Source organism: Protomyctophum parallelum (assembly GCF_964188405.1).
Source record: "Protomyctophum parallelum genome assembly, chromosome: 15".
Taxonomy (NCBI): domain Eukaryota; kingdom Metazoa; phylum Chordata; class Actinopteri; order Myctophiformes; family Myctophidae; genus Protomyctophum; species Protomyctophum parallelum.
In genome coordinates, this window is record NC_139710.1 from 50,884,838 (window position 1) to 50,908,357 (window position 23,520).

Consider the following 23,520-nt stretch of genomic DNA (forward strand, 5'->3'; position numbering starts at 1 on the left):
ACTTTTGCCCATTTTTACTCAAGTCGTGACTCGTGACCCATAAAAAACGACCCAGTGTTTAGCAACCAGTGTTGTACTGTAAAGCATTGATATTGGCAGTTGGCACACTGTGAAACACGAATGAAAGCTCCGCCTGGGGTCTGTCTTTACCTGGACAGTCTGTTGGGGGGTGAGACAGGCCGCGGGGGTCTGTCTTTACCTGGACAGTCTGTTGGGGGGTGAGACAGGCCGCGGGGGGGTCTGTCTTTACCTGGACAGTCTGTTGGGGGGTGAGACAGGCCGCGGGGGGGTCTTTCTTTACCTGGACAGTCTGTTGGGGGGTAAGACAGGCCGCGGGGGGGGTCTTTCTTTACCTGGACAGTCTGTTGGGGGGTAAGACAGGCCGCGGGGGGGGGGGTCTTTCTTTACCTGGACAGTCTGTTGGGGGGTAAGACAGGCCGCGGGGGTCGCGGAGGCCTTTCTGGACGAGGGGTGTCCTTCTCAGCCTCCGGGGGGCCCTTCTCAGCCTCCGGGGGGCCCTCGGGGGCCCTCGGGGGGCCCTCGGACGTCACAGTCTGGCTCCCAGAAGCACTGCTTCCTGTGGAGGTGTTCCTGCGATGTGTGAGGTCAGAGAGACTGGAAGAACAGGAGTGCTCTGTGCTGTAGCCTAAAGAAAGAAAGGGATTTTAGCTTCAGAACAATCTGAAGAACAGGAGTGCTCTGTGCTGTAGCCTAAAGAAAGAAAGGGATTTTAGCTTCAGAACAATCTGAAGAACAGGAGTGCTCTGTGCTGTAGCCTAGAATTATTAAAGAAAGGGATTTTAGCTTCAGAACAATCTGAAAAGCAGTAACGTATGCAGGAATGACAAGTTAGCCATTCATATCTTTACGTAACATACTGTAGTAGCAGCACTGTGCTTCAAATGGGCTTTCAGTAATAGCTTAGCAACAGCCACAAGTTAAAGAAAAATCAGTATTTGGCTGGGCATTATATACAGATTTGTGGGCACAAACAGAAAGTGATAGTAAGTGCCTGTAGTGGTCAAAGTAATATTTAACAACAAAGTAGCTAGCGCGCACACACACACACACACACACACACACACACACACACACACACACACACACACACACACACACACACACACACACACACACACACACACACACACACACACACACACCCTTTTGTACCAGAGGCCATAGGGAATAAACTAATAAAAAACTATATTTGTAGGTTAACAAACCAGGACAAACGTTTAAATAGGGGCACAGGGGTTTCAGGTGACATATAACACTATTCTATAAGGTTTATATGATTGTCAAAGTCCAAGACATGTTGTTGAGCAGCAACTGTTACTGTAACTCCAGTTTTTAAGCTATTTAATGTTTCCATAGAGGCATAGAACATGACAATGCATTTTTTACTTTGCACTCCCCTTTCCTTTAGCATTGTAATTACGTCATTATTGCCAATACCAGCAATCATTTATGATACAAAATTCAGAAACGTCTTCATTTGTCAATTGTATTAAAAAAAAATCACACCAGTGTGAACCAAGTGGTGCAACTCCCGTCTATTGGTTCTCTGTATCGTTCCAATTTGTATCGTTCCAATTTCTTCTCTGTATCGTTCCAATTTCTTCTCTCTGTATCGTTTGCGTCCACCAGGTGGCAGCCATGTCACATACTTCTCTCGTTCCAATTTCACGCATGCGCACACCACTCGTGCTCATGATACATGATACATGCGGACATTGCTGGATGTAGAAGTGGTTGCACCACTTAAAAAGGAAGGGGAAAAAAGGCAGACATACAAGTATAAACTCAGTGTGGTTTCTACCTGATATTCTGCTGTGCTGGCTGGCGTAGCTGGAGTTACGAGAGTGTCCTGATTGGAAGACATCTCCCGCTCTGCACTGGTTCACCTCACATTCCTCTGGAAGACCTGATGGCCAAAAACACACACCTTTACTACGCCCAACCACCATATTCTTCATAGTTATTATAGGACTAACTTAATAATTACATAATAAACATAATTATTATAGGACTAACTTCCATCAGAGTTCTGTGCTAAACGGACGGTTTGCAAAGCCATAGAGTTCTGGTCTAAACGGACGGTTTGCAAAGCCATAGAGTTCTGGTCTAAACGGACGGTTTGCAAAGCCATAGAGTTCTGGTCTAAACGGACGGTTTGCAAAGCCATAGAGTTCTGGTCTAAACGGACGGTTTGCAAAGCCATAGAGTTCTGGTCTAAACGGACGGTTTGCAAAGCCATAGAGTTCTGTGCTAAACGGACGGTTTGCAAAGCCATAGAGTTCTGTGCTAAACGGACGGTTTGCAAAGCCATACCCGAGCTGATGATGGAGGGTCTGGGCTTGGCGCCCTTACCCAGGGAGACCCCTCCAGCAGGCCCCGTCTCTGCGGTCCCCTCCCCCTTACAGTCCAGCTGCAGGGTGTGGTCTTTGCCGGGGAAGGAGATGAACTTGGCTGTGCTGGGGGGTCTGCAAAACAAACAGAAAGGATATAAAAGAAGAAAACAATACATGAGTCTGATCTGATGTGGTATGGAAAAAGAGCATATCAAATCTAAACATTAAATCAGGGTTCCCACAACTTTTTACCAATGAATTTTTCTAAACTTTTATGTGCGCAATCATTGCCCCTGGGCAGACTCGAGCTAAGGGGTCACAACGTATCGCAGTGCACTGTGTTGTGCTTGTAGATCTATTATTTTTGACACCTATACATACACATTAGGCCACACGTATTTCATGGAATGCTAGACATATTTTGAGACTGTTGTTTTCATGAACAAAATCAATAGCCAAAAACGAATTATAATCTAACATTTTCCAAAAACATTCAGTTAATTAATCCAAACCAATTTGAATTGAATTTCAAAATATTTCCAGGAATTTCATGACCATGGGAACCCCGTTAAATTAAGGGAAGGGTAATGCACGACCCAACAACTCACGTTTTAAAACATGGGAACCCCGTTAAATGAAGGGAAGGGAATGCACGACCCAACAACTCACGTTTTAAAACACGGATCTCCAGACAGGAGGGTCATCCCGATGATCACCTTCAAGAATCGTAGAGCACAATTTAGACCATATTCAGGAAGACACATTCAGTTCTAAATGATCTCTCTGGTCTACATAACATGCTATTTAAATTACATTTTAATTTAAGTGCCCGTAGCAAGTCCTACGGGCTAAGGTGGAGTGTTAATTTATGCGTTCGCAATGAACATGGAGAACTTGAGCTATATAAAATAGTCGCTGTCAAAACATGTTCATACTAGTGTATATTAACAACAAAGACATCTTATTCATCGTTTAACAGTGCTAGCCATTGTTTTCATGAGCATCGCTCTTATCTTTGTTTTTGAGGCAGAGTTGCAAAACTCCAGGCTGTGCTGGTAACCTGCCACAGAAACAGAGCCTTGTACTGGTAACCAGCCACAGAAACAGAGCCTTGTACTGGTAACCAGCCACAGAAACAGAGCCTTGTACTGGTAACCTGCCACAGAAACAGAGCCTTGTACTGGTAACCTGCCACAGAAACAGAGCCTTGTACTGGTAACCAGCCACAGAAACAGAGCCTTGTACTGGTAACCTGCCACAGAAACAGAGCCTTGTACTGGTAACCTGCCACAGAAACAGAGCCTTGTACTGGTAACCTGCCACAGAAACAGAGCCTTGTACTGGTAACCTGCCACAGAAACAGAGCCTTGCCTTCAGTATGGAGTTGTCCTGCCGTGTGTTCTTGGTGTCATAGCCTTCCAGCAGGCAGCAGCGCACAGCGGAGCCGGAGCCAGCAAACTCCGCCATGTTGAGGTCAGTGAAGCCCAACTGTGGAAGAAGAAAAGAGGATTTTTATTACTGTAAACCAGTGGTTCTCAAAAATGTTCTGCAACGGGCAAAACAAAAAAGGGAAAGTTAACATCTCGAAGCACACCTGAATTCATAGTGAAAGTAGCGGATCTACATTAAGCTTACAATGTGCTATCGTTGCCTTTTTTTGTCAAACATATTTGTTATTTAAAATATTCACCTACAAAATAGGGACAGCAGGTTGAAACTGGTTCAAATACGTTTGAGGTTATGTTATACTGTATGCCTCTGTCTTGGGAAATGAGTGTGCACAAACAAAACAAAGTAACGATATATATTAAATAAATACATATTTTCTTGTCGTATGAAATGTGCTATATAAACAAATGTGACTTAACTATGGTTGTATAAAGTATATTGCAATAAAAATGTGTTGTGTAGTCGTCACAAAATCCCAATTTGTGTCACTGCAACACCGGTGCGCCTCAGCACACCACTTGTGTAAAACGTACAATTTGAAAATAACCGAAATGAATCACGACGTTCACTTGAAAATCTGTTATTTCCGTCGTACGACGAAGTATTAGCCGAGTCAATCTAGACCTAAGCCTAGACCTGCTAATGCAGGGGTTAAAGCCTTTTTTAGGCAGGTGCCCTTGGGACATTTCTGTCAGGCCCTGTCATTTAAAGCACAAGAAAATGACATAAATTTTCTCATCCTAGATTAGACTTCTGATGTTTACTGTATGAAACGAGCCCCAAAACAAGGTTTCATTCCTCAGCAGGGATGGAAATAAGAGCAGTGTAACAGGCAGACAGTGTAACAGTGTAGCAGACAGTGTAACAGACAGTGTAGCAGTGTAGCAGTGTAGCAGACAGTGTAACAGACAGTGTAGCAGTGTAACAGTGTAGCAGACAGTGTAACAGACAGTGTAGCAGACAGTGTAACAGTGTAGCAGACAGTGTAACAGTGTAGCAGACAGTGTAACAGACAGTGTAGCAGTGTAACAGTGTAACAGGCAGTGTAACAGTGTAGCAGACAGTGTAACAGACAGTGTAGCAGTGTAGCAGACAGTGTAACAGACAGTGTAGCAGTGTAGCAGTGTAGCAGACAGTGTAACAGACAGTGTAGCAGTGTAGCAGTGTAGCAGTGTAGCAGACAGTGTAACAGACAGTGTAGCAGTGTAGCAGTGTAGCAGACAGTGTAACAGACAGTGTAGCAGTGTAACAGTGTAGCAGGCAGACAGATGGCTTTAGTAGAGGGCTCCAAAAGGTTGCTGGCATTTTTGTTTCATTCGTTCATATTTCAAAAGACAGCTCGATATCATTACAAGAATGTACATGTATAAAGGGTTTATTATCTTTATCTTATATCTATTTATTATCTTTATCAAGAATGTACATATATAAAGGGTTTATTATCTTTCTAGATTCACATAAGTGGTGGGAAGGAAGTGCAAAGGAGCAAAATAAATACTTAAATTCTTGATATCTGTGTAGGAAGGAAACAGGATGCTAATAACGCCATTAAGATTTTCTCAACTTGAGCAATGAAAAAAAGAAAAGGACAATTTGCTGCCATGTAACAAAACTACTGTGTGTTCAGTGATTCACAGCTGAACTATTCAAATAACCTCCTCATTGACAAACGCTAGCCCCCTGTCACTTGAGGAGTGCAGTTCTCAGAACTTCTTCTCACTACTGCAAATGCATTCTTTTGAGTGGCACAGCCACTCCAAGGAGCAGCAATGTGTGTCCCCATGTCTGTCTGTCTGTTTAGAGTACCAACAGGTGACAAAGTTGCGCTGTTGAGCTTCACACTGTGCACTGGTGGGATATTACACACTCGTTAAGTAAGCACCCTTACTTTTAAGAGTGTGCGGCCGAGCTGTGCCCAAGCAAGGTCACTCAGTGACAAGACAAATTTCTATATAGTGACTGGTAAAAAGAGTGACACGTCAGAATTCTCCAGGACAGATCGCTGATCTGACCTGTTTTCCTACCCGGGGCGCCCGGCCTGCAGACCTGATATGGAGCCAATCACTTCGTGAATATAACAGGTGGTGTTTTATTGTCTATTCATATTCATATGCTGTTTTCAGGGGAACTCCCCCGTGTAATCAATAAATATGCCAGTTTTAAGAGAGCTAATTTGATCCACCTGTGTGTCCTCATGCCGTGGTTGAAGTTTAATAGATGCTTACTTAGGATAGAGAGTAATCTGTCTGTTCCGGTTGCCCTCGGACCTTTTAGGATAAATCGAGCATCCGCACTGCCGTGTAGCATCAGCACACACACAGGTGCATGATGGAAAGCTGAGTTTTTAGCAGCCATTACAAAATTTCGGGTGCGACAGTACAGTACAGTAGAGGCAACTACTGGTAACGTAACTCATTTCTCGACCGATTCGGACGCGGGGCGTGCCAGTGGAACCAGGACAGGCCCGCCCCCCCCCCCACACACACAAACAACTCTACAGTACAGCGCACAATACAGTAACTATAACAATAAAAGTATAGTTGCGCCACTCAGTTCACGCAGGTGAACTGAGTGAACTCTCCTCTCTCCAGGTTTCCTTCTCGTTCCAAACTAACAGTGTAAAGAGGTGTGTGTACTTTAGGAAGCCGACTACCAAGGAGGAAAGCAGTGGTATATATTTAGCTGAAGGAAATCTAAATCCAGAATGAGAGAAAGGAGGAAATGGTTCCTGCTGGAGCAACAACCTAGTAAGTCGGATCAACAAAACATCATTTTCGTGAGATCTTAATCGTGTCTCGATCCATCACACGATGACATCCGACAAACACACTCACACTTTCTTGGAATTCATCTGCGGGACGTTTTGCAGATTCAATGTTTGAGGTGGCCAAGTTCAGGATTTATATGGATGGCAACATGATTATGTATTTTCCTAAACCGAGGTGGAAAAATGCAAATATTTAGATGGTATGACGTTAAATGTTAACATGTTATGTTAACAGGACTTAAGTACATCCTTTAACGGTTCCTATCCGTTTATGAACGTGCAGTCTTGGGCTTCCCAGGGGGAGAAACAAGCTCTTACCTTCGTATACGTTTTCCCTCCTTTGAGTTCCTGCAGTGAAAAAAAAACAAACAGGAAAAGAGATGATGAAACTGGAGTGCTGTGACTGATCCACCCTCCAATTATATAGGCTTCGAATTACAGGGGTCAAATTACAGGCCATGACCACGCTCAGCGCTCAGCGCTCACGGTCCCTGTATCGCTGGGTGGGTCAGGTGTAGCACCACCACAGTACGTTAGGGGTTCCATTCACACTGGGGCCAGTTGGCCACCCATACTAAAGAGTCCTGTAAAGGTCCCAGTTGGCCACCCATACTAAAGAGTCCTGTAAAGGTCCAGTTGGCCACCCATACTAAAGAGTCCTGTAAAGGTCCACCCATACTAAAGAGTCCTGTAAAGGTCCACCCATACTAAAGAGTCCTGTAAAGGTCCACCCATACTAAAGAGTCCTGTAAAGGTCCACCCATACTAAAGAGTCCTGTAAAGGTCCACCCATACTAAAGAGTCCTGTAAAGGTCCACCCATACTAAAGAGTCCTGTAAAGGTCCACCCATACTAAAGAGTCCTGTAAAGGTCCACCCATACTAAAGAGTCCTGTAAAGGTCCACCCATACTAAAGAGTCCTGTAAAGGTCCACCCATACTAAAGAGTCCTGTAAAGGTCCACCCATACTAAAGAGTCCTGTAAAGGTCCACCCATACTAAAGAGACCTGTAAAGGTCCACCCATACTAAAGAGTCCTGTAAAGGTCCACCCATACTAAAGAGTCCTGTAAAGGTCCACCCATACTAAAGAGTCCTGTAAAGGTCCACCCATACTAAAGGGTCCTGTAAAGGTCCACCCATAATAAAGGGTCCTGTAAAGGTCCACCCATACTAAAGAGTCCTGTAAAGGTCCACCCATAATAAAGAGTCCTGTAAAGGTCCACCCATACTAAAGAGTCCTGTAAAGGTCCACCCATACTAAAGAGTCCTGTAAAGGTCCACCCATACTAAAGAGTCCTGTAAAGGTCCACCCATAATAAAGAGTCCTGTAAAGGTCCACCCATACTAAAGAGTCCTGTAAAGGTCCACCCATACTAAAGAGTCCTGTAAAGGTCCACCCATACTAAAGAGTCCTGTAAAGGTCCACCCATACTAAAGAGTCCTGTAAAGGTCCACCCATACTAAAGAGTCCTGTAAAGGTCCACCCATACTAAAGAGTCCTGTAAAGGTCCACCCATAATAAAGAGTCCTGTAAAGGTCCACCCATACTAAAGAGTCCTGTAAAGGTCCACCCATACTAAAGAGTCCTGTAAAGGTCCACCCATACTAAAGAGTCCTGTAAAGGTCCACCCATACTAAAGAGTCCTGTAAAGGTCCACCCATACTAAAGAGTCCTGTAAAGGTCCACCCATACTAAAGAGTCCTGTAAAGGTCCACCCATACTAAAGAGTCCTGTAAAGGTCCACCCATACTAAAGAGTCCTGTAAAGGTCCACCCATACTAAAGAGTCCTGTAAAGGTCCACCCATACCAAAGAGTCCTGTAAAGGTCCACCCATACTAAAGAGTCCTGTAAAGGTCCACCCATACTAAAGAGTCCTGTAAAGGTCCACCCATACTAAAGAGTCCTGTAAAGGTCCACCCATAATAAAGAGTCCTGTAAAGGTCCACCCATAATAAAGAGTCCTGTAAAGGTCCACCCATACTAAAGAGTCCTGTAAAGGTCCACCCATACTAAAGAGTCCTGTAAAGGTCCACCCATACTAAAGAGTCCTGTAAAGGTCCACCCATACTAAAGAGTCCTGTAAAGGTCCACCCATACTAAAGAGTCCTGTAAAGGTCCACCCATACTAAAGAGTCCTGTAAAGGTCCACCCATACTAAAGAGTCCTGTAAAGGTCCACCCATACTAAAGAGTCCTGTAAAGGTCCACCCATACTAAAGAGTCCTGTAAAGGTCCACCCATACTAAAGAGTCCTGTAAAGGTCCACCCATACTAAAGAGTCCTGTAAAGGTCCACCCATACTAAAGAGTCCTGTAAAGGTCCACCCATAATAAAGAGTCCTGTAAAGGTCCACCCATACTAAAGAGTCCTGTAAAGGTCCACCCATACTAAAGAGTCCTGTAAAGGTCCACCCATACTAAAGAGTCCTGTAAAGGTCCACCCATACTAAAGAGTCCTGTAAAGGTCCACCCATACTAAAGAGTCCTGTAAAGGTCCACCCATACTAAAGAGTCCTGTAAAGGTCCACCCATACTAAAGAGTCCTGTAAAGGTCCACCCATACTAAAGAGTCCTGTAAAGGTCCACCCATACTAAAGAGTCCTGTAAAGGTCCACCCATACTAAAGAGTCCTGTAAAGGTCCACCCATACTAAAGAGTCCTGTAAAGGTCCACCCATACTAAAGAGTCCTGTAAAGGTCCACCCATACTAAAGAGTCCTGTAAAGGTCCACCCATACTAAAGAGTCCTGTAAAGGTCCACCCATACTAAAGAGTCCTGTAAAGGTCTCCACACACCAGAGCGCATTTTTCACATTTCTAGCGGCGTCTCTCCAGCGCTTTTCCGAAAAACGCGCCCAGTGTGCAACCACCTTAAAGTCTCCGTTTCCCAAACAGTGGGTCGGGATCAACCACCTTAAAGTCTCCGTTTCCCAAACAGTGGGTCGGGATCAACCACCTTAAAGTCTCCGTTTCCCAAACAGTGGGTCGGGATCCATTTGTGGTTCACAGACCAATTTTTATGGGTCACTCACGACTCAAGTAAATTTAAAGCATTGCATACATTTAAAAACAAACATCTAGTGAAAATAGCTGATCGACAATATCGCGACGCGGCGCGTTGCGTGTGCTTGTAGATCAAAGGTTTGGGTCCCGGGCAAACGTCTAATCTCTCTTTTGGGTCTCGCCCAAACAAAGTGTGGGAACCACTGCGTGTATTAAAGCCACTACATGCTTGACAGTTCCAGTCTTCTGGGAAGTACCTCATTTATTTCTCATATATTTTGTAGATTATCCAGACCAACTTTGGGCTTTAGTGATGATGATACTATAGCTGTGTGAGTTTTTTTTTTCTTTTTTTTTGCGGCTTACGCCTTTTTATTGATTTTTGAAGGGACAGACAGTAGGCTGACAGGAAACGGGAGAGAGATGGGGGGATGACATGCAGTAAAGGCCGTGTCGGGTCCGGGAGTCGAACCCGCGGCACACTGCGACTGGATTACCAGTCCGGTGCCCAGACCGTTACGCTACGGCCTGGGCAGCTGTGTGAGTTTGACCCAAACAAGATAGCACATGCAGGAAACAGTGGAATGTGGCGTTAACAGACACATAAACCCAGCCCTCTGCTCAGGAGACTGCAGACAGACAGACTAACCCTTGCTTGGGGAAAGTTGACTTCATTAACTTGGATTTTATGGAACCCATAGTGTAGTTGTTAGACTCGTTAAACACCACCCCTTTAAAACCCACATGAGCCCATGCTGGTCTTGGACATAATTATATCAGAGCTAGGGCTGGGGTTGTTCGAGTTCAAATCAAAATCACCATAGAATGTTTCGTGTGTCGTTTCCTTGGTATGATCTTAAATTAAAATTATAATACCGGCATCTTTACATAAAACAAAAACTGCGTCATGAATATTCGATTAACCAACATGAGCAATGGGGCACCGCTGTTCGAGCGGTTAAGGCGCCACATACCAGGCATTTGGGGCCCTATTTTTGTCAGTGCTAAACCCCTTATGCCTTAAACCTTTTTTCTTTTTTTACTATTTTGAAAAACATATTCAAATTGTTCAACTAGCCGATCTCCATCAACACGCTGTGAGATTGTAGATCCGGCTATTTGAACAATTCAACAATGTTTTTTTTTAATAGTAAAAAAAAAGGCAAAAACGATTAGGGATAAGGGGTTTAGCACTGACGAAAATAGGGCCCATAGGCTCTAAAGCAGTGGTTCTCAAAGTGGGGTCCGGGGACCCCCAGGGGTCCTTGAGGCAGTTCCAGGGGGTCCCCGACTCCCCGGCCAGCTAAATGAGTTTGGAACCAAATGGACCCTTATGGGTCTATAACTCTGACATTGATTTTACAATAAAAATGGGGGTGTCAAGAGATAGAAATGCCATTAAATGGGGGCCCGTAGCCTAATGCATATCAAACTGGGGGTCCTTGAAAATAAACGGGTTGAGAATCACTGCTATTAATCACTAAATCTTCTCTAACCCTGGCATAGTGGCATAGCTTTAATCTTCTCTAACCCTGGCATAGTGGCATAGCTTTAATCTTCTCTAACCCTGGCATAGTGGCATAGCTTTAATCTTCTCTAACCCTGGCATAGTGGCATAGCTTTAATCTTCTCTAACCCTGGCATAGTGGCATAGCTTTAATCTTCTCTAACCCTGGCATAGTGGCATAGCTTTAATCTTCTCTAACCCTGGCATAGTGGCATAGCTTTAATCTTCTCTGACCCTGGCATAGTGGCATAGCTTTAATCTTCTCTAACCCTGGCATAGTGGCATAGCTTTAATCTTCTCTAACCCTGGCATAGTGGCATAGCTTTAATCTTCTCTGACCCTGGCATAGTGGCATAGCTTTAATCTTCTCTAACCCTGGCATAGTGGCATAGCTTTAATCTTCTCTAACCCTGGCATAGTGGCATAGCTTTAATCTTCTCTAACCCTGGCATAGTGGCATAGCTTTAATCTTCTCTGACCCTGGCATAGTGGCATAGCTTTAATCTTCTCTAACCCTGGCATAGTGGCATAGCTTTAATCTTCTCTAACCCTGGCATAGTGGCATAGCTTTAATCTTCTCTAACCCTGGCATAGTGGCATAGCTTTAATCTTCTCTAACCCTGGCATAGTGGCATAGCTTTTCAAATGGGGGTCATCTGGCTAAGTAGTGTCAATTTGGGGGTCCTTGACATGAAAAGGTTTGGGGACCACTACTCTAAAGCAGCCTGACAGAAAGTTGCCGGTTCGATTCCTGGGCCTGGCGACGGTTGCCTATACATTAAGTCGGATATTGGTTCTAAATACGGGCTTTGAAATACACAGTACTACCTTTTTGTACTTTTTGTACACGATTCTCGCTCAAATGTGAATCTCGATTTTCCTCCACAAGAATTGAGATCACGATTCTCACACGATTCTATTTTCTTCCATGAAAATATTTATTGTCTTTAGTCTGTAGTTGCTAAACATTTACTACATTAAAAATGTGGCACCTGGAGCCAACTACTGTGGCTTTAAAAAGACAATATCAAAGTTGACATTGTTGACAGCCAACTAGTGCTGCACGATTCTTGCTCAAATTTAAGAAATGAGATTGCGTAGGTGTCTGAATCTAGATGATAGATCGCAATCTATTTTCGGTTAATCGTGCAGCACTGTTCCCTGCTCTGTCGCACTCAGTTTGGATAAAGCAAAATGCTGAGTGGAACGGATTGGAGGGAAAAGGGAAACGATTACGAAGGTCTCCCTCACCTTCCTGACAGATACCCTGCAGACAGAGGGGTCCAGGACCCCCACTCACCTTCCTGACAGATACCCTGCAGACAGAGGGGTCCAGGACCCCCGTGTGAGGGTTGGCACTCATCTTGCACACAAAGGTGAACCGTTTCCTCCAGCGGACGCAGTTCTCCTGAACCTCCTCTCTGTGGAAAGAGAAGAGAAAAAAAAGAATGATCACAATCACAATCCCGCTTGGTTAAGTTAATGGACACGCAAAGTCACAAACTGTAAAGCCCCGAGTTAGGGCCGGGTAAATATTAAATAATTATAACCTACTGATATTTAGAAACTTGTTTTTTTCCCCCCCCCCCATCAACAAATCAACATGAAAAAGGTCTAATCGGCCATTATAAATGGCTTCTATTAGAGATGTACCGATACAGATACTGGTACCTACTTGGGCCCGATTAAACCACGCTCAAGTACTTGTACTCGGTACGGGAACAGATACTCTGACCTGTACCAAAACAATTTGTTTTTGGCTTTTCTGCCTTTATTGATAGATACAAGTGAAGAATGACAGGAGAGAGGGAGAGAGAGAAGGGGAGAGACATGCAGCAAAGGGCGTCATGAACGGGACTCGAACACGCGACACGCTGTCAGGCCAGAGCCTATATGTGGCATGACGCGCCTGGACCGCTAGGCCACCGGGCGCCCCGCAAAACAGTTCATTGACACTATAATGATAGACCATACTAGAATGTGTCTGAATAGAACAAAACCTCTTATTGCTAATATAAGCAAAATATAGAGAACATTTTGGAATTTGATATTTTCTCAAAATTGTTTCAGGCTATTTATTGTGGTAACAGTATCATTACAACTACATGACAATAACATTAAATTGGACAAAAAGGGAGAAAAATAAGTGGCTACTCAACAAAAACTAAAAGTACTTGTATCGGTACTGGCGAGTACTAAAAATGAAGTACTTGTATCGGTACTGGCGAGTACTAAAAATGAAGTACTTGTATCGGTACTGGCGAGTACTAAAAATGAAGTACTTGTCCTGATTCTTTCCAGACCAAGTACATCTCTAGCTTCTATCAAACATCACAAAACAGAATAGACAAATCATTTCATAATCAGTTATGATGGATGATTTGTTTCTGCTAACAGTAAACAAATCAACCCCAGATAAGATTAGCCTGGATCCAGCCCAAAGATCTGATAATCAGGCTAAGTTAAGATATGATTTGGAATAACATTTGATGCTTCATGGCATGCACCCTTTCCATTTCATACTCCATGCTTTCTTGAGACTCATTTTCTCACAGAATTCCACTTGTTAAATGACAGTTTAACATGTTAAAACATGTTAAATGATGGAGGTATGTGTGTGCTTTTAATTTTTCCTAAACTTGACCTTTGTACAATTCTTAACTCGAGTGCTTTAAAATAGACTTCTTTTTTCGACAACATGTTATTTCAGAGATGCCGTTACTGGGTCATAACATGTTATTTCAGAGATGCCGTTACTGGGTCATAACATGTTATTTCAGAGATGCCGTTACTGGGTCATAGTCCCATCATCAATTTGTCCCAGGCTGAGTGCTGACTGACTCAGTTCATCAATGGAATTCAGGCGGAACATTTCTATGATAAAAAGCATTTAATCCAGAAAAACATCAACATGGCCGTCGGCCGATTAGATTCTACAGACTTATAGCATATTATGTAGACAGCACTATATAATTGCATTGTATGTAGTCATAGCACGTCATAGTACATATGTATAGCATAGTAGTATAGATGTATAGTTTATATGTATAGCTTCATTATATAGATATGCCACTGTTACTTTCTTAGCTTACGCATGTTTCTTGATAAATGTTTTTATGTGATGTATTCCCATGCTTTTTTGTTCTTGCTTAATGTAAGTCGCTCTGGATTAAGAGCGTCTGCTAAATGCCTAAATTGTAAATTGTAAATTGCATCTGCTGCATAGACTAGTCAACAAGAGAGATTCGGTTTTTGTAGGGATTCAATTTGACTTTTGCCTGTGACAGTCTCTCTGTCTAAATCTAAACCTTTTAGTTTCACCACTTTACAACCTACCTTCATATAATTGGTCCTCACTAATCACCACCATTTTCTTTCTACTCTGTCTGTGTCTCATGGCAGTTCAGAAGCCAGATGTCACTGGTGGACGGGTTTCTGAACTGCCCACAGCCCTCCTATGAGACTATAAAATCTTTTGAAATGTATTCCTCGTGAGTGATCCATAAAAATTGGTCCACGTCCCAAAGATGGGTCACGAGTCACGACCCACTGTTAGAGAAACAGTGCTCTAGTCTAAATAACTAAACTGCTAACTAACCAGTGCTCTAAATAACTAACCTGCTAACTAACCCATTATGTAGCCTGCTGGCCTAGTGGTCCAGAAACAGTGCTCTAAATAACTAACCTGCTAACTAACCCATTATGTAGCCCGCTGGCCTAGTGGTCCAGAAACAGTGCTCTAAATAACTAACCTGCTAACTAACCCATTATGTAGCCCGCTGGCCTAGTGGTCCAGAAACAGTGCTCTAAATAACTAACCTGCTAACTAACCCATTATGTAGCCTGCTGGCCTAGTGGTCCAGAAACAGTGCTCTAAATAACTAACCTGCTAACTAACCCATTATGTAGCCTGCTGGCCTAGTGATCCAGAAACAGTGCTCTAAATAACTAACCTGCTAACTAACCCATTATGTAGCCTGTTGGCCTAGTGGTCCAGAAACAGTGCTCTAAATAACTAACCTGCTAACTAACCCATTATGTAGCCTGTTGGCCTAGTGGTCCAGAAACAGTGCTCTAAATAACTAACCTGCTAACTAACCCATTATGTAGCCTGCTGGCCTAGTGGTCCAGAAACAGTGCTCTAAATAACTAACCTGCTAACTAACCCATTATGTAGCCTGCTGGCCTAGAGATCCAGAAACAGTGCTCTAAATAACTAACCTGCTAACTAACCCATTATGTAGCCCGCTGGCCTAGTGGTCCAGAAACAGTGCTCTAAATAACTAACCTGCTAACTAACCCATTATGTAGCCTGCTGGCCTAGAGATCCAGAAACAGTGCTCTAAATAACTAACCTGCTAACTAACCCATTATGTAGCCTGTTGGCCTAGTGGTCCAGAAACAGTGCTCTAAATAACTAACCTGCTAACTAACCCATTATGTAGCCCGCTGGCCTAGTGGTCCAGAAACAGTGCTCTAAATAACTAACCTGCTAACTAACCCATTATGTAGCCCTCTGGCCTAGCGGTCCAGAAACAGTGCTCTAAATAACTAACCTGCTAACTAACCCATTATGTAGCCCGCTGGCCTAGTGGTCCAGAAACAGTGCTCTAAATAACTAACCTGCTAACTAACCCATTATGTAGCCTGCTGGCCTAGAGATCCAGAAACAGTGCTCTAAATAACTAACCTGCTAACTAACCCATTATGTAGCCCGCTGGCCTAGTGGTCCAGAAACAGTGCTCTAAATAACTAACCTGCTAACTAACCCATTATGTAGCCTGCTGGCCTAGAGATCCAGAAACAGTGCTCTAAATAACTAACCTGCTAACTAACCCATTATGTAGCCTGCTGGCCTAGAGATCCAGAAACAGTGCTCTAAATAACTAACCTGCTAACTAACCCATTATGTAGCCTGTTGGCCTAGTGGTCCAGAAACAGTGCTCTAAATAACTAACCTGCTAACTAACCCATTATGTAGCCCGCTGGCCTAGTGGTCCAGAAACAGTGCTCTAAATAACTAACCTGCTAACTAACCCATTATGTAGCCTGCTGGCCTAGAGATCCAGAAACAGTGCTCTAAATAACTAACCTGCTAACTAACCCATTATGTAGCCTGTTGGCCTAGTGGTCCAGAAACAGTGCTCTAAATAACTAACCTGCTAACTAACCCATTATGTAGCCCGCTGGCCTAGTGGTCCAGAAACAGTGCTCTAAATAACTAACCTGCTAACTAACCCATTATGTAGCCCTCTGGCCTAGCGGTCCAGAAACAGTGCTCTAAATAACTAACCTGCTAACTAACCCATTATGTAGCCCGCTGGCCTAGTGGTCCAGAAACAGTGCTCTAAATAACTAACCTGCTAACTAACCCATTATGTAGCCTGCTGGCCTAGTGGTCCAGAAACAGTGCTCTAAATAAATAAACTGCTAACTAACCCATTATGTAGCCTGCTGGCCTAGTGGTCCAGAAACAGTGCTCTAAATAAATAAACTGCTAACTAACCCATTATGTAGCCGGCTGGCCTAGTGGTCCAGGCGCATACCACATGATATACAGTAGTATTACACATACAGCCTAAATACTGTAGGCTCTAATGCAGAGTTCGAATCCTGATCCCGACGGCCTATGCTGCATGTCATCCCCCGTCTCTCTCTCCCAGTTACCTGTCTCGCTCTACTATACAGTCAATAAAGGCCACAAATATCTTAAAAAAAAAAAAAAAAATCCCTTCTCTTGAACACCCTAGAGAGGACATTCGGCAAAGCTAGGTAATCTCCAGTCTGACAATGCGTCACAAAGTTGTGAGCTTGTAGAATTGCCTATTTTCAGCGAGGATATTTAGTTGTAGAGAGAAATGAGGAGGGGGCGTAGTAGAGCCCTGGGGGACTTCGGAAAACTACACATTAGTATATAGACACTAGGCAGTACACTTTAAAACTACATATTAGTATATAGACACTAGGCAGTACACTTTAAAACTACATATTAGTATATAGACACTAGGCAGTACACTTTAAAACTACATATTAGTATATAGACACTAGGCAGTACACTTTAAAACTACATATTAGTATATAGACACTAGGCAGTACACTTTAAAACTACACATTAGTATATAGACACTAGGCAGTACACTTTAAAACTACACATTAGTATATAGACACTAGGCAGTACACTTTAAAACTACATATTAGTATATAGACACTAGGCAGTACACTTTTTTCGAGGAGCTAGTTCACAATGCCTTGCCGGCGGCTGCATGAGAGAGAAAAAAAAGAAAGTGTTTGCATTGCAAATGTGCCACAAGGTAACTGTCCATAACCTGGGGAATGGTTTAAGGTAACTGTCCATAACCTGGGGAATGGTTTAAGGTAACTGTCCATAACCTGGGGAATGGTTTAAGGTAACTGTCCATAACCTGGGGAATGGTTTAAGGTAACTGTCCATAACCTGGGGAATGGTTTAAGGTAACTGTCCATAACCTGGGGAATGGTTTATGGTAACTGTCCATAACCTGGGGAATGGTTTAAGGTAACTGTCCATAACCTGGGGAATGGTTTAAGGTAACTGTCCATAACCTGGGGAATGGTTTAAGGTAACTGTCCATAACCTGTGGAATGGTTTAAGGTAACTGTCCATAACCTGGGGAATGGTTTAAGGTAACTGTCCATAACCTGGGGAATGGTTTAAGGTAACTGTCCATAACCTGGGGAATGGTTTAAGGTAACTGTCCATAACCTGGGGAATGGTTTAAGGTAACTGTCCATAACCTGGGGAATGGTTTAAGGTAACTGTCCATAACCTGGGGAATGGTTTAAGGTAACTGTCCATAACCTGGGGAATGGTTTCGGTGTGCACAACCACAGGTTGAACAACGGAAACGTGCTCCGTTCGGACGGTTCTCCATCCATTTGAACAAAGATTCTCTGTGACTGGCAGCTTCACAAATTGACAAGGAATGTCATTTGAAAGTGGACACTGGTGGTGTAGTGAATACCACGGGAGACGTTAACCGTCACTGGGACTGCGTAGTGCGTAGTGAGACTATGGTTTACAAAACGTTCTTCCATCATCATGGCATGCCTGGAATGGGGACGCTGGGGTTCATGTGGTTTAGCCTCACTTTCAAACTAAGTACTAAAGTTAGCTCCCTACAAAAATGCAACGGCAAACTTGTGATTTTCTGCAATCAATCATTTTGGAAGAGTAGGTGACACTCTTTTCCCTCTGCATGCCATGACAGACATCTCATTTTGGAGCTAAGCCCTTTCATTTATTCCTGTCCCCCCCCATACCATGCTAGGGAGTGGTAAGACCATCAGCACAGTGACTCCAGAATAGTTCCACTACACATCATGGTCCTACGTCTCTTTAAGGGTATTTGGAGCATTTGAAAGTACATTTTCATTGAAATATAATTGCTTGTAATATAGCCTGGTTTAGCATTAGCATTACAATTCTGATGTACTTGTAATGACGCTGCATAGATGTGCAGTATGTAACTTTGCTCAGAAACAAGTTGTTTATTACCAATTAGCTTTGCATGTTAAATAAGAAATATTAAGCAGTCAAAGGCATTCTTTCTTATATATCTCATAAGTGCAACGTATGAGAAGAGAACATTCAAAATGTTCTCTGTTCAAGCTCTCATAAGTTGCACCATGTGCTACAAAAACACGTGCACGTGTTTTATGTACACCACTGTACAGCCATTTCATAAAATGGACAGTGGACAAAGAATGCCCACCTGATATTCTGAAAATATTTAAATAAATTATACAAATCAATGTCTGCAGTCAAAATGTGTCTATAATGGACATTAATGGTTAAAGAACATTCCAGCACTCCTTTTGTAAATGTCACTTATTCCTGAATATCAAGTGTTAACAAAATAATTAAACTGCACAATCCCTGCACTTGCCTCACTTTAGCGCACACACACACACACACACGCACACACACACACACACACACACACACACGCACACACACACACACACACACACACCTTATCAGAAATTCCATGCCTTTCAACACCCTCCTTCAGTCAGTAACAAGGAGCGTTGCTAGCTCACATTCCAAAGTCCAGATGGCTTTATTCAGTAGCCATGGCAACCTCACACGCCTCAAAATCCCCGGCAACTCTCAGCCAGGAACGCAGCCGAGAGAGAGAGAGAGAGAGAGACAGACCACCGAATTTGAGCAAGACGAGGAGGTGAGGGGGTGCAACGTTTAACAACAACCTCTTTGTAGAGCCATCAAAAGACTACTCTGAGGGACGGCCAAGGGATTCTCAGTAACTCCAGGCCACAGTGAGAGACCAGACAGACCTGAGGGATTCTGACCCTGCAAAGAGGCAACACTTCAATAAAGAACTAGGCCTACATGATCAACATTAACCAGCCAAAAAACAAAACAAAAAAAGTCTGTCACGCAATGCTGAAGTTGAAAGACAAACCTTTTGTCAGTTAAACATCTGCAGTAATTTACAAGAAGTCTAGACAATGTAGAAGACTTGTTATGTTGATTAACATTTGCCTGTTATCAATCTCTCCTATTGTACCACATCCATTCCACATGGACAAAATCTAATTAGACGACCACAGATTATTTAACCCATTCTGACCTGAGATCAGATTCATACGAGGTTTCCGCCGGACACACATTGGTCTGATCAACCCATTCTGACCTGAGATCAGATTCTAAAAAATGTCAGTCGTTCTTCGATTTTTCAAAAAATAGCAGACCTACAAGCTCGTATCGCGCCACTCGGTGGAGCGATATGAGCTTGTAGATCTGCTATTTTTAAATAGCTAAAGCATAACATGATGCTGACACCAAAATGGGTGCCCGGTCAGAAAGTTTTGGGTCTGAGGCTAAATCTCATCAAATGGTGGTCCGTGGCTCAAGTGCAGAATAAATAAGGACTTGATGTGAAAATGGTTGAAAACTGCAGGTCTAGGACAGTGGTTCTCAAAGGACCCCCAAATTGATATTTATACGGCCGCAAACCCCCATCTGAAAATGTTTAATGCCAGGGACCCCCAGAAGAGAACATTTGCCTTATAATTTAAACACTTTCAATATTTTTCAAAACATTTCAAAATGTTCCAGCATGTGAATGGATAAAGTGGATGTAGAATGGGTACATTTCAAACAGAAGCACAAGTCATAAGTCAATACAAAAACTGCTACGAGGATGAAACCAGGAAAAGCACTAAGACTCGTTTACATCAGGGTCCTCCATTTCATCAGAAATGATTGTGATCCCCATCTATATTAACTAATTATAGTTAATTAGTTAGTATAGTACACCTTGGGGTTAACCCATTCTTAACGGGAACCCATTTTGGTGTTGGCATCATGTTATGCTTTAGCTGTTGAAAAATAGCAGATCTACAAGCTCATATCGCGCCACCGAGTGGCGCGATACGAGCTTGTAGGTCTGCTATTTTTGGAAAAATCGAAGAACGACTGACATTTTTAGAATCTGATCTCGGGTCAGAATGGGTCCATCAGACCAGTGTGTGTCCGGCGGAAACCTCGTATGAATCTGATCTCAGGTCAGAATGGGTTAATAAAAGTACCCCTTGGGGTCCACGGACCCCACTTTGAGAACCACTGGTCTAGGAATTAAAAACGTATTATATAAATCACAGAAAGTCCCTCTTGAAACTGAAAGAAGAGCTTCAGCTAAGTGCCTAAAATGTGACGTGCCTAATGCTGCCGCCCCATACGGTACCCCAGCTTGTGATGACTAACTGTGTCAGCAATGCACGAGTATGAAATCCTTATCTCCCATCCTGCCTCGGTGGTTCCTCGGGGCCTGGTCCACACACACACACACACACACACACACACACACAGAAAGACAAACAGCAGCCTGCCCATGTCACCGTGTCAAAGGGTAAGAGGGCTGATAATAAACAGCCTGGGAGGCGAAATGCTGAGGAAGCAGCCAGATCCTGCTGGCTGGGGGGCTAGAACATCAAGCTGGGATGACGTAGCACTAACGAGTTACATTTTCCAATCATGTCATGTTGAACGGTTGAAGACCACAGGTTTTTCATTCCTGCCATTATGCAACAATATCAATTTGTGCCTGTTCTGTCCTGTCGAATGCTCCTACCTTCTTCCTCGCTTTGAGCTGGTTAATATCAGAATGTTCGCCTAATGCTTTTAATAAGAAAAATGCCCTCCTCTATGTATTAGGAGTAGGACTAGACAAATAAGTCTATAAATCTATCTAAGTCTATAGATTTATAGTATATAAATCTAAGGCTTCGACATTGCTCTGTTTATGCAGCTGCTCTCATCTCTCTTTGCAGCTATCCAAGTTCATATATGAAGCATGCTGCAGTCAGAAAGCAGAACTTAACTTTAGTAACATTACCCAAAAGTAGAAACATCCTGGATACTAATTCCCCTGAAATGAACTTTGAGGTTGTATGAAACGCTGTACTACTGGACCTTTGTACTTCACCTAGGTGCCACTGTTACCTTTCGGCCATCTTGGAAGATACAAATTTGAGGAGAATGTTGTAGGATTCAAAGACATCTTCCTTAATCTTAGGTGTTGAACCCTCATAAATCAAGGGAGAAATAATTGGATTGTAGGGATATTCCTTCCTACTTCTGCTGTACCAAATCATGTGAAATTCTGTTCAGAGGGAAGCGTTACCCGTCCTTTGGATTACCTGGACATTGACCAGAGTTATACGCATACAGGGCAAAGCATCTCACCTCCACCAATTACAAAAGTCTGCCAAAGTGTGATGAAAACAGGAAACAGCTGTGGAGAAGCCGCTGGTCCCTTTCAACCTTGCACACGTTTTCATTTGTGTCTCTGGAGTCCTTCCTTTGCACTCGGCCTACAGCTCATCTCTTCCATTCACCCTCCCAAGTCTCAACCCCTCCGACATTCAAAGAGTTTCCTTCCAAAATAAGATATCCTCCACTGGCAAGTCTGACCCAACACTGCAGCAAATGGCCAAAAACAGCCGATCTACAAGCATAAATGACAACTGACAAGTGTAGATTGGAGATCTATTTGCATCTATGAGAAAAAGGGGGCAAAATAAGTGGTTACTCAACAAAAATAAAGTACTCGGTATCGGCGAGTACTAAAAATGAAGTAGTCGTACTCGGTCTGAAAATAACAACTCTAGTCATTTCACAAAGATATTTTCCAGAAATAATCAAAGTACAGTACAGAGCAGAGTACACTACAATACAGTACAGAGCACAGTAACTAACTATAACAATAAATGTATAGTTGCACCACTCAGTTCACACACACACACACACACACACACACATATTGTTAAATGAGAAGTAAGGTTGAGCATTTCTGGACAGAATTAATCACTTTATCCATTCGTACTCAGGGCCTGAGCAGCTGTGTGTCCAAACCCTTGTTCACTTCACGTGGAAACACTCCGTCTGTCTGTGCCTACATCACCATGGCCAAATCTGATCCAGAGTCTGTCTGTGCCTACATCACCATGGCCAAATCTGATCCAGAGTCTGTCTGTGCCTACATCACCATGGCCAAATCTGATCCAGAGTCTGTCTGTGCCTACATCACCACGGCCAAATCTGATCCAGAGTCTGTCTGTGCCTACATCACCATGGCCAAATCTGATCCAGAGTCTGTCTGTGCCTACATCACCATGGCCAAATCTGATCCAGAGTCTGTCTGTGCCTACATCACCATGGCCAAATCTGATCCAGAGTCTGTCTGTGCCTACATCACCACGGCCAAATCTGATCCAGAGTCTGTCTGTGCCTACATCACCACGGCCAAATCTGATCCAGAGTCTGTCTGTGCCTACATCACCATGGCCAAATCTGATCCAGAGTCTGTCTGTGCCTACTTCACCACGGCCAAATCTGATCCAGAGTCTGTCTGTGCCTACATCACCATGGCCAAATCTGATCCAGAGTCTGTCTGTGCCTACATCACCACGGCCAAATCTGATCCAGAGTCTGTCTGTGCCTACATCACCATGGCCAAATCTGATCCAGAGTCTGTCTGTGCCTACATCACCACGGCCAAATCTGATCCAGAGTCTGTCTGTGCCTACATCACCATGGCCAAATCTGATCCAGAGTCTGCCTGTGCCTACATCACCACGGCCAAATCTGATCCAGAGTCTGTCTGTGCCTACATCACCATGGCCAAATCTGATCCAGAGTCTGTCTGTGCCTACATCACCATGGCCAAATCTGATCCAGAGTCTGTCTGTGCCTACATCACCACGGCCAAATCTGATCCAGAGTCTGTCTGTGCCTACATCACCATGGCCAAATCTGATCCAGAGTCTGTCTGTGCCTACATCACCACGGCCAAATCTGATCCAGAGTCTGTCTGTGCCTACATCACCACGGCCAAATCTGATCCAGAGTCTGTCTGTGCCTACATCACCACGGCCAA

At 43.5% G+C, this 23,520-nt stretch overlaps 1 protein-coding gene across 3 annotated transcripts in view; it reads right to left on the reverse strand.

The window, feature by feature from the left end:
* The window catches only part of LOC310872596 (early estrogen-induced gene 1 protein-like), a 41,549-nt gene that overhangs the window by 10,583 nt on the left and 7,446 nt on the right, over positions 1-23,520 (reverse strand). For 2 of the 3 annotated variants that reach the window (XR_014570409.1, XM_083784602.1), the window contains exons 3-9: positions 12,381-12,501; positions 6,889-6,918; positions 3,726-3,842; positions 3,024-3,070; positions 2,335-2,486; positions 1,823-1,927; positions 409-646 (exon numbers count right to left, since the gene is read on the reverse strand). Coding sequence is in view for 2 of the 3 variants with exons in the window: in XM_083784602.1 (XP_083640728.1) it covers positions 409-646; positions 1,823-1,927; positions 2,335-2,486; positions 3,024-3,070; positions 3,726-3,842; positions 6,889-6,918; positions 12,381-12,501 (810 nt within the window). In the remaining variant the exon portion in view is untranslated. The other variant, XM_083784603.1, reaches the window with a different exon arrangement.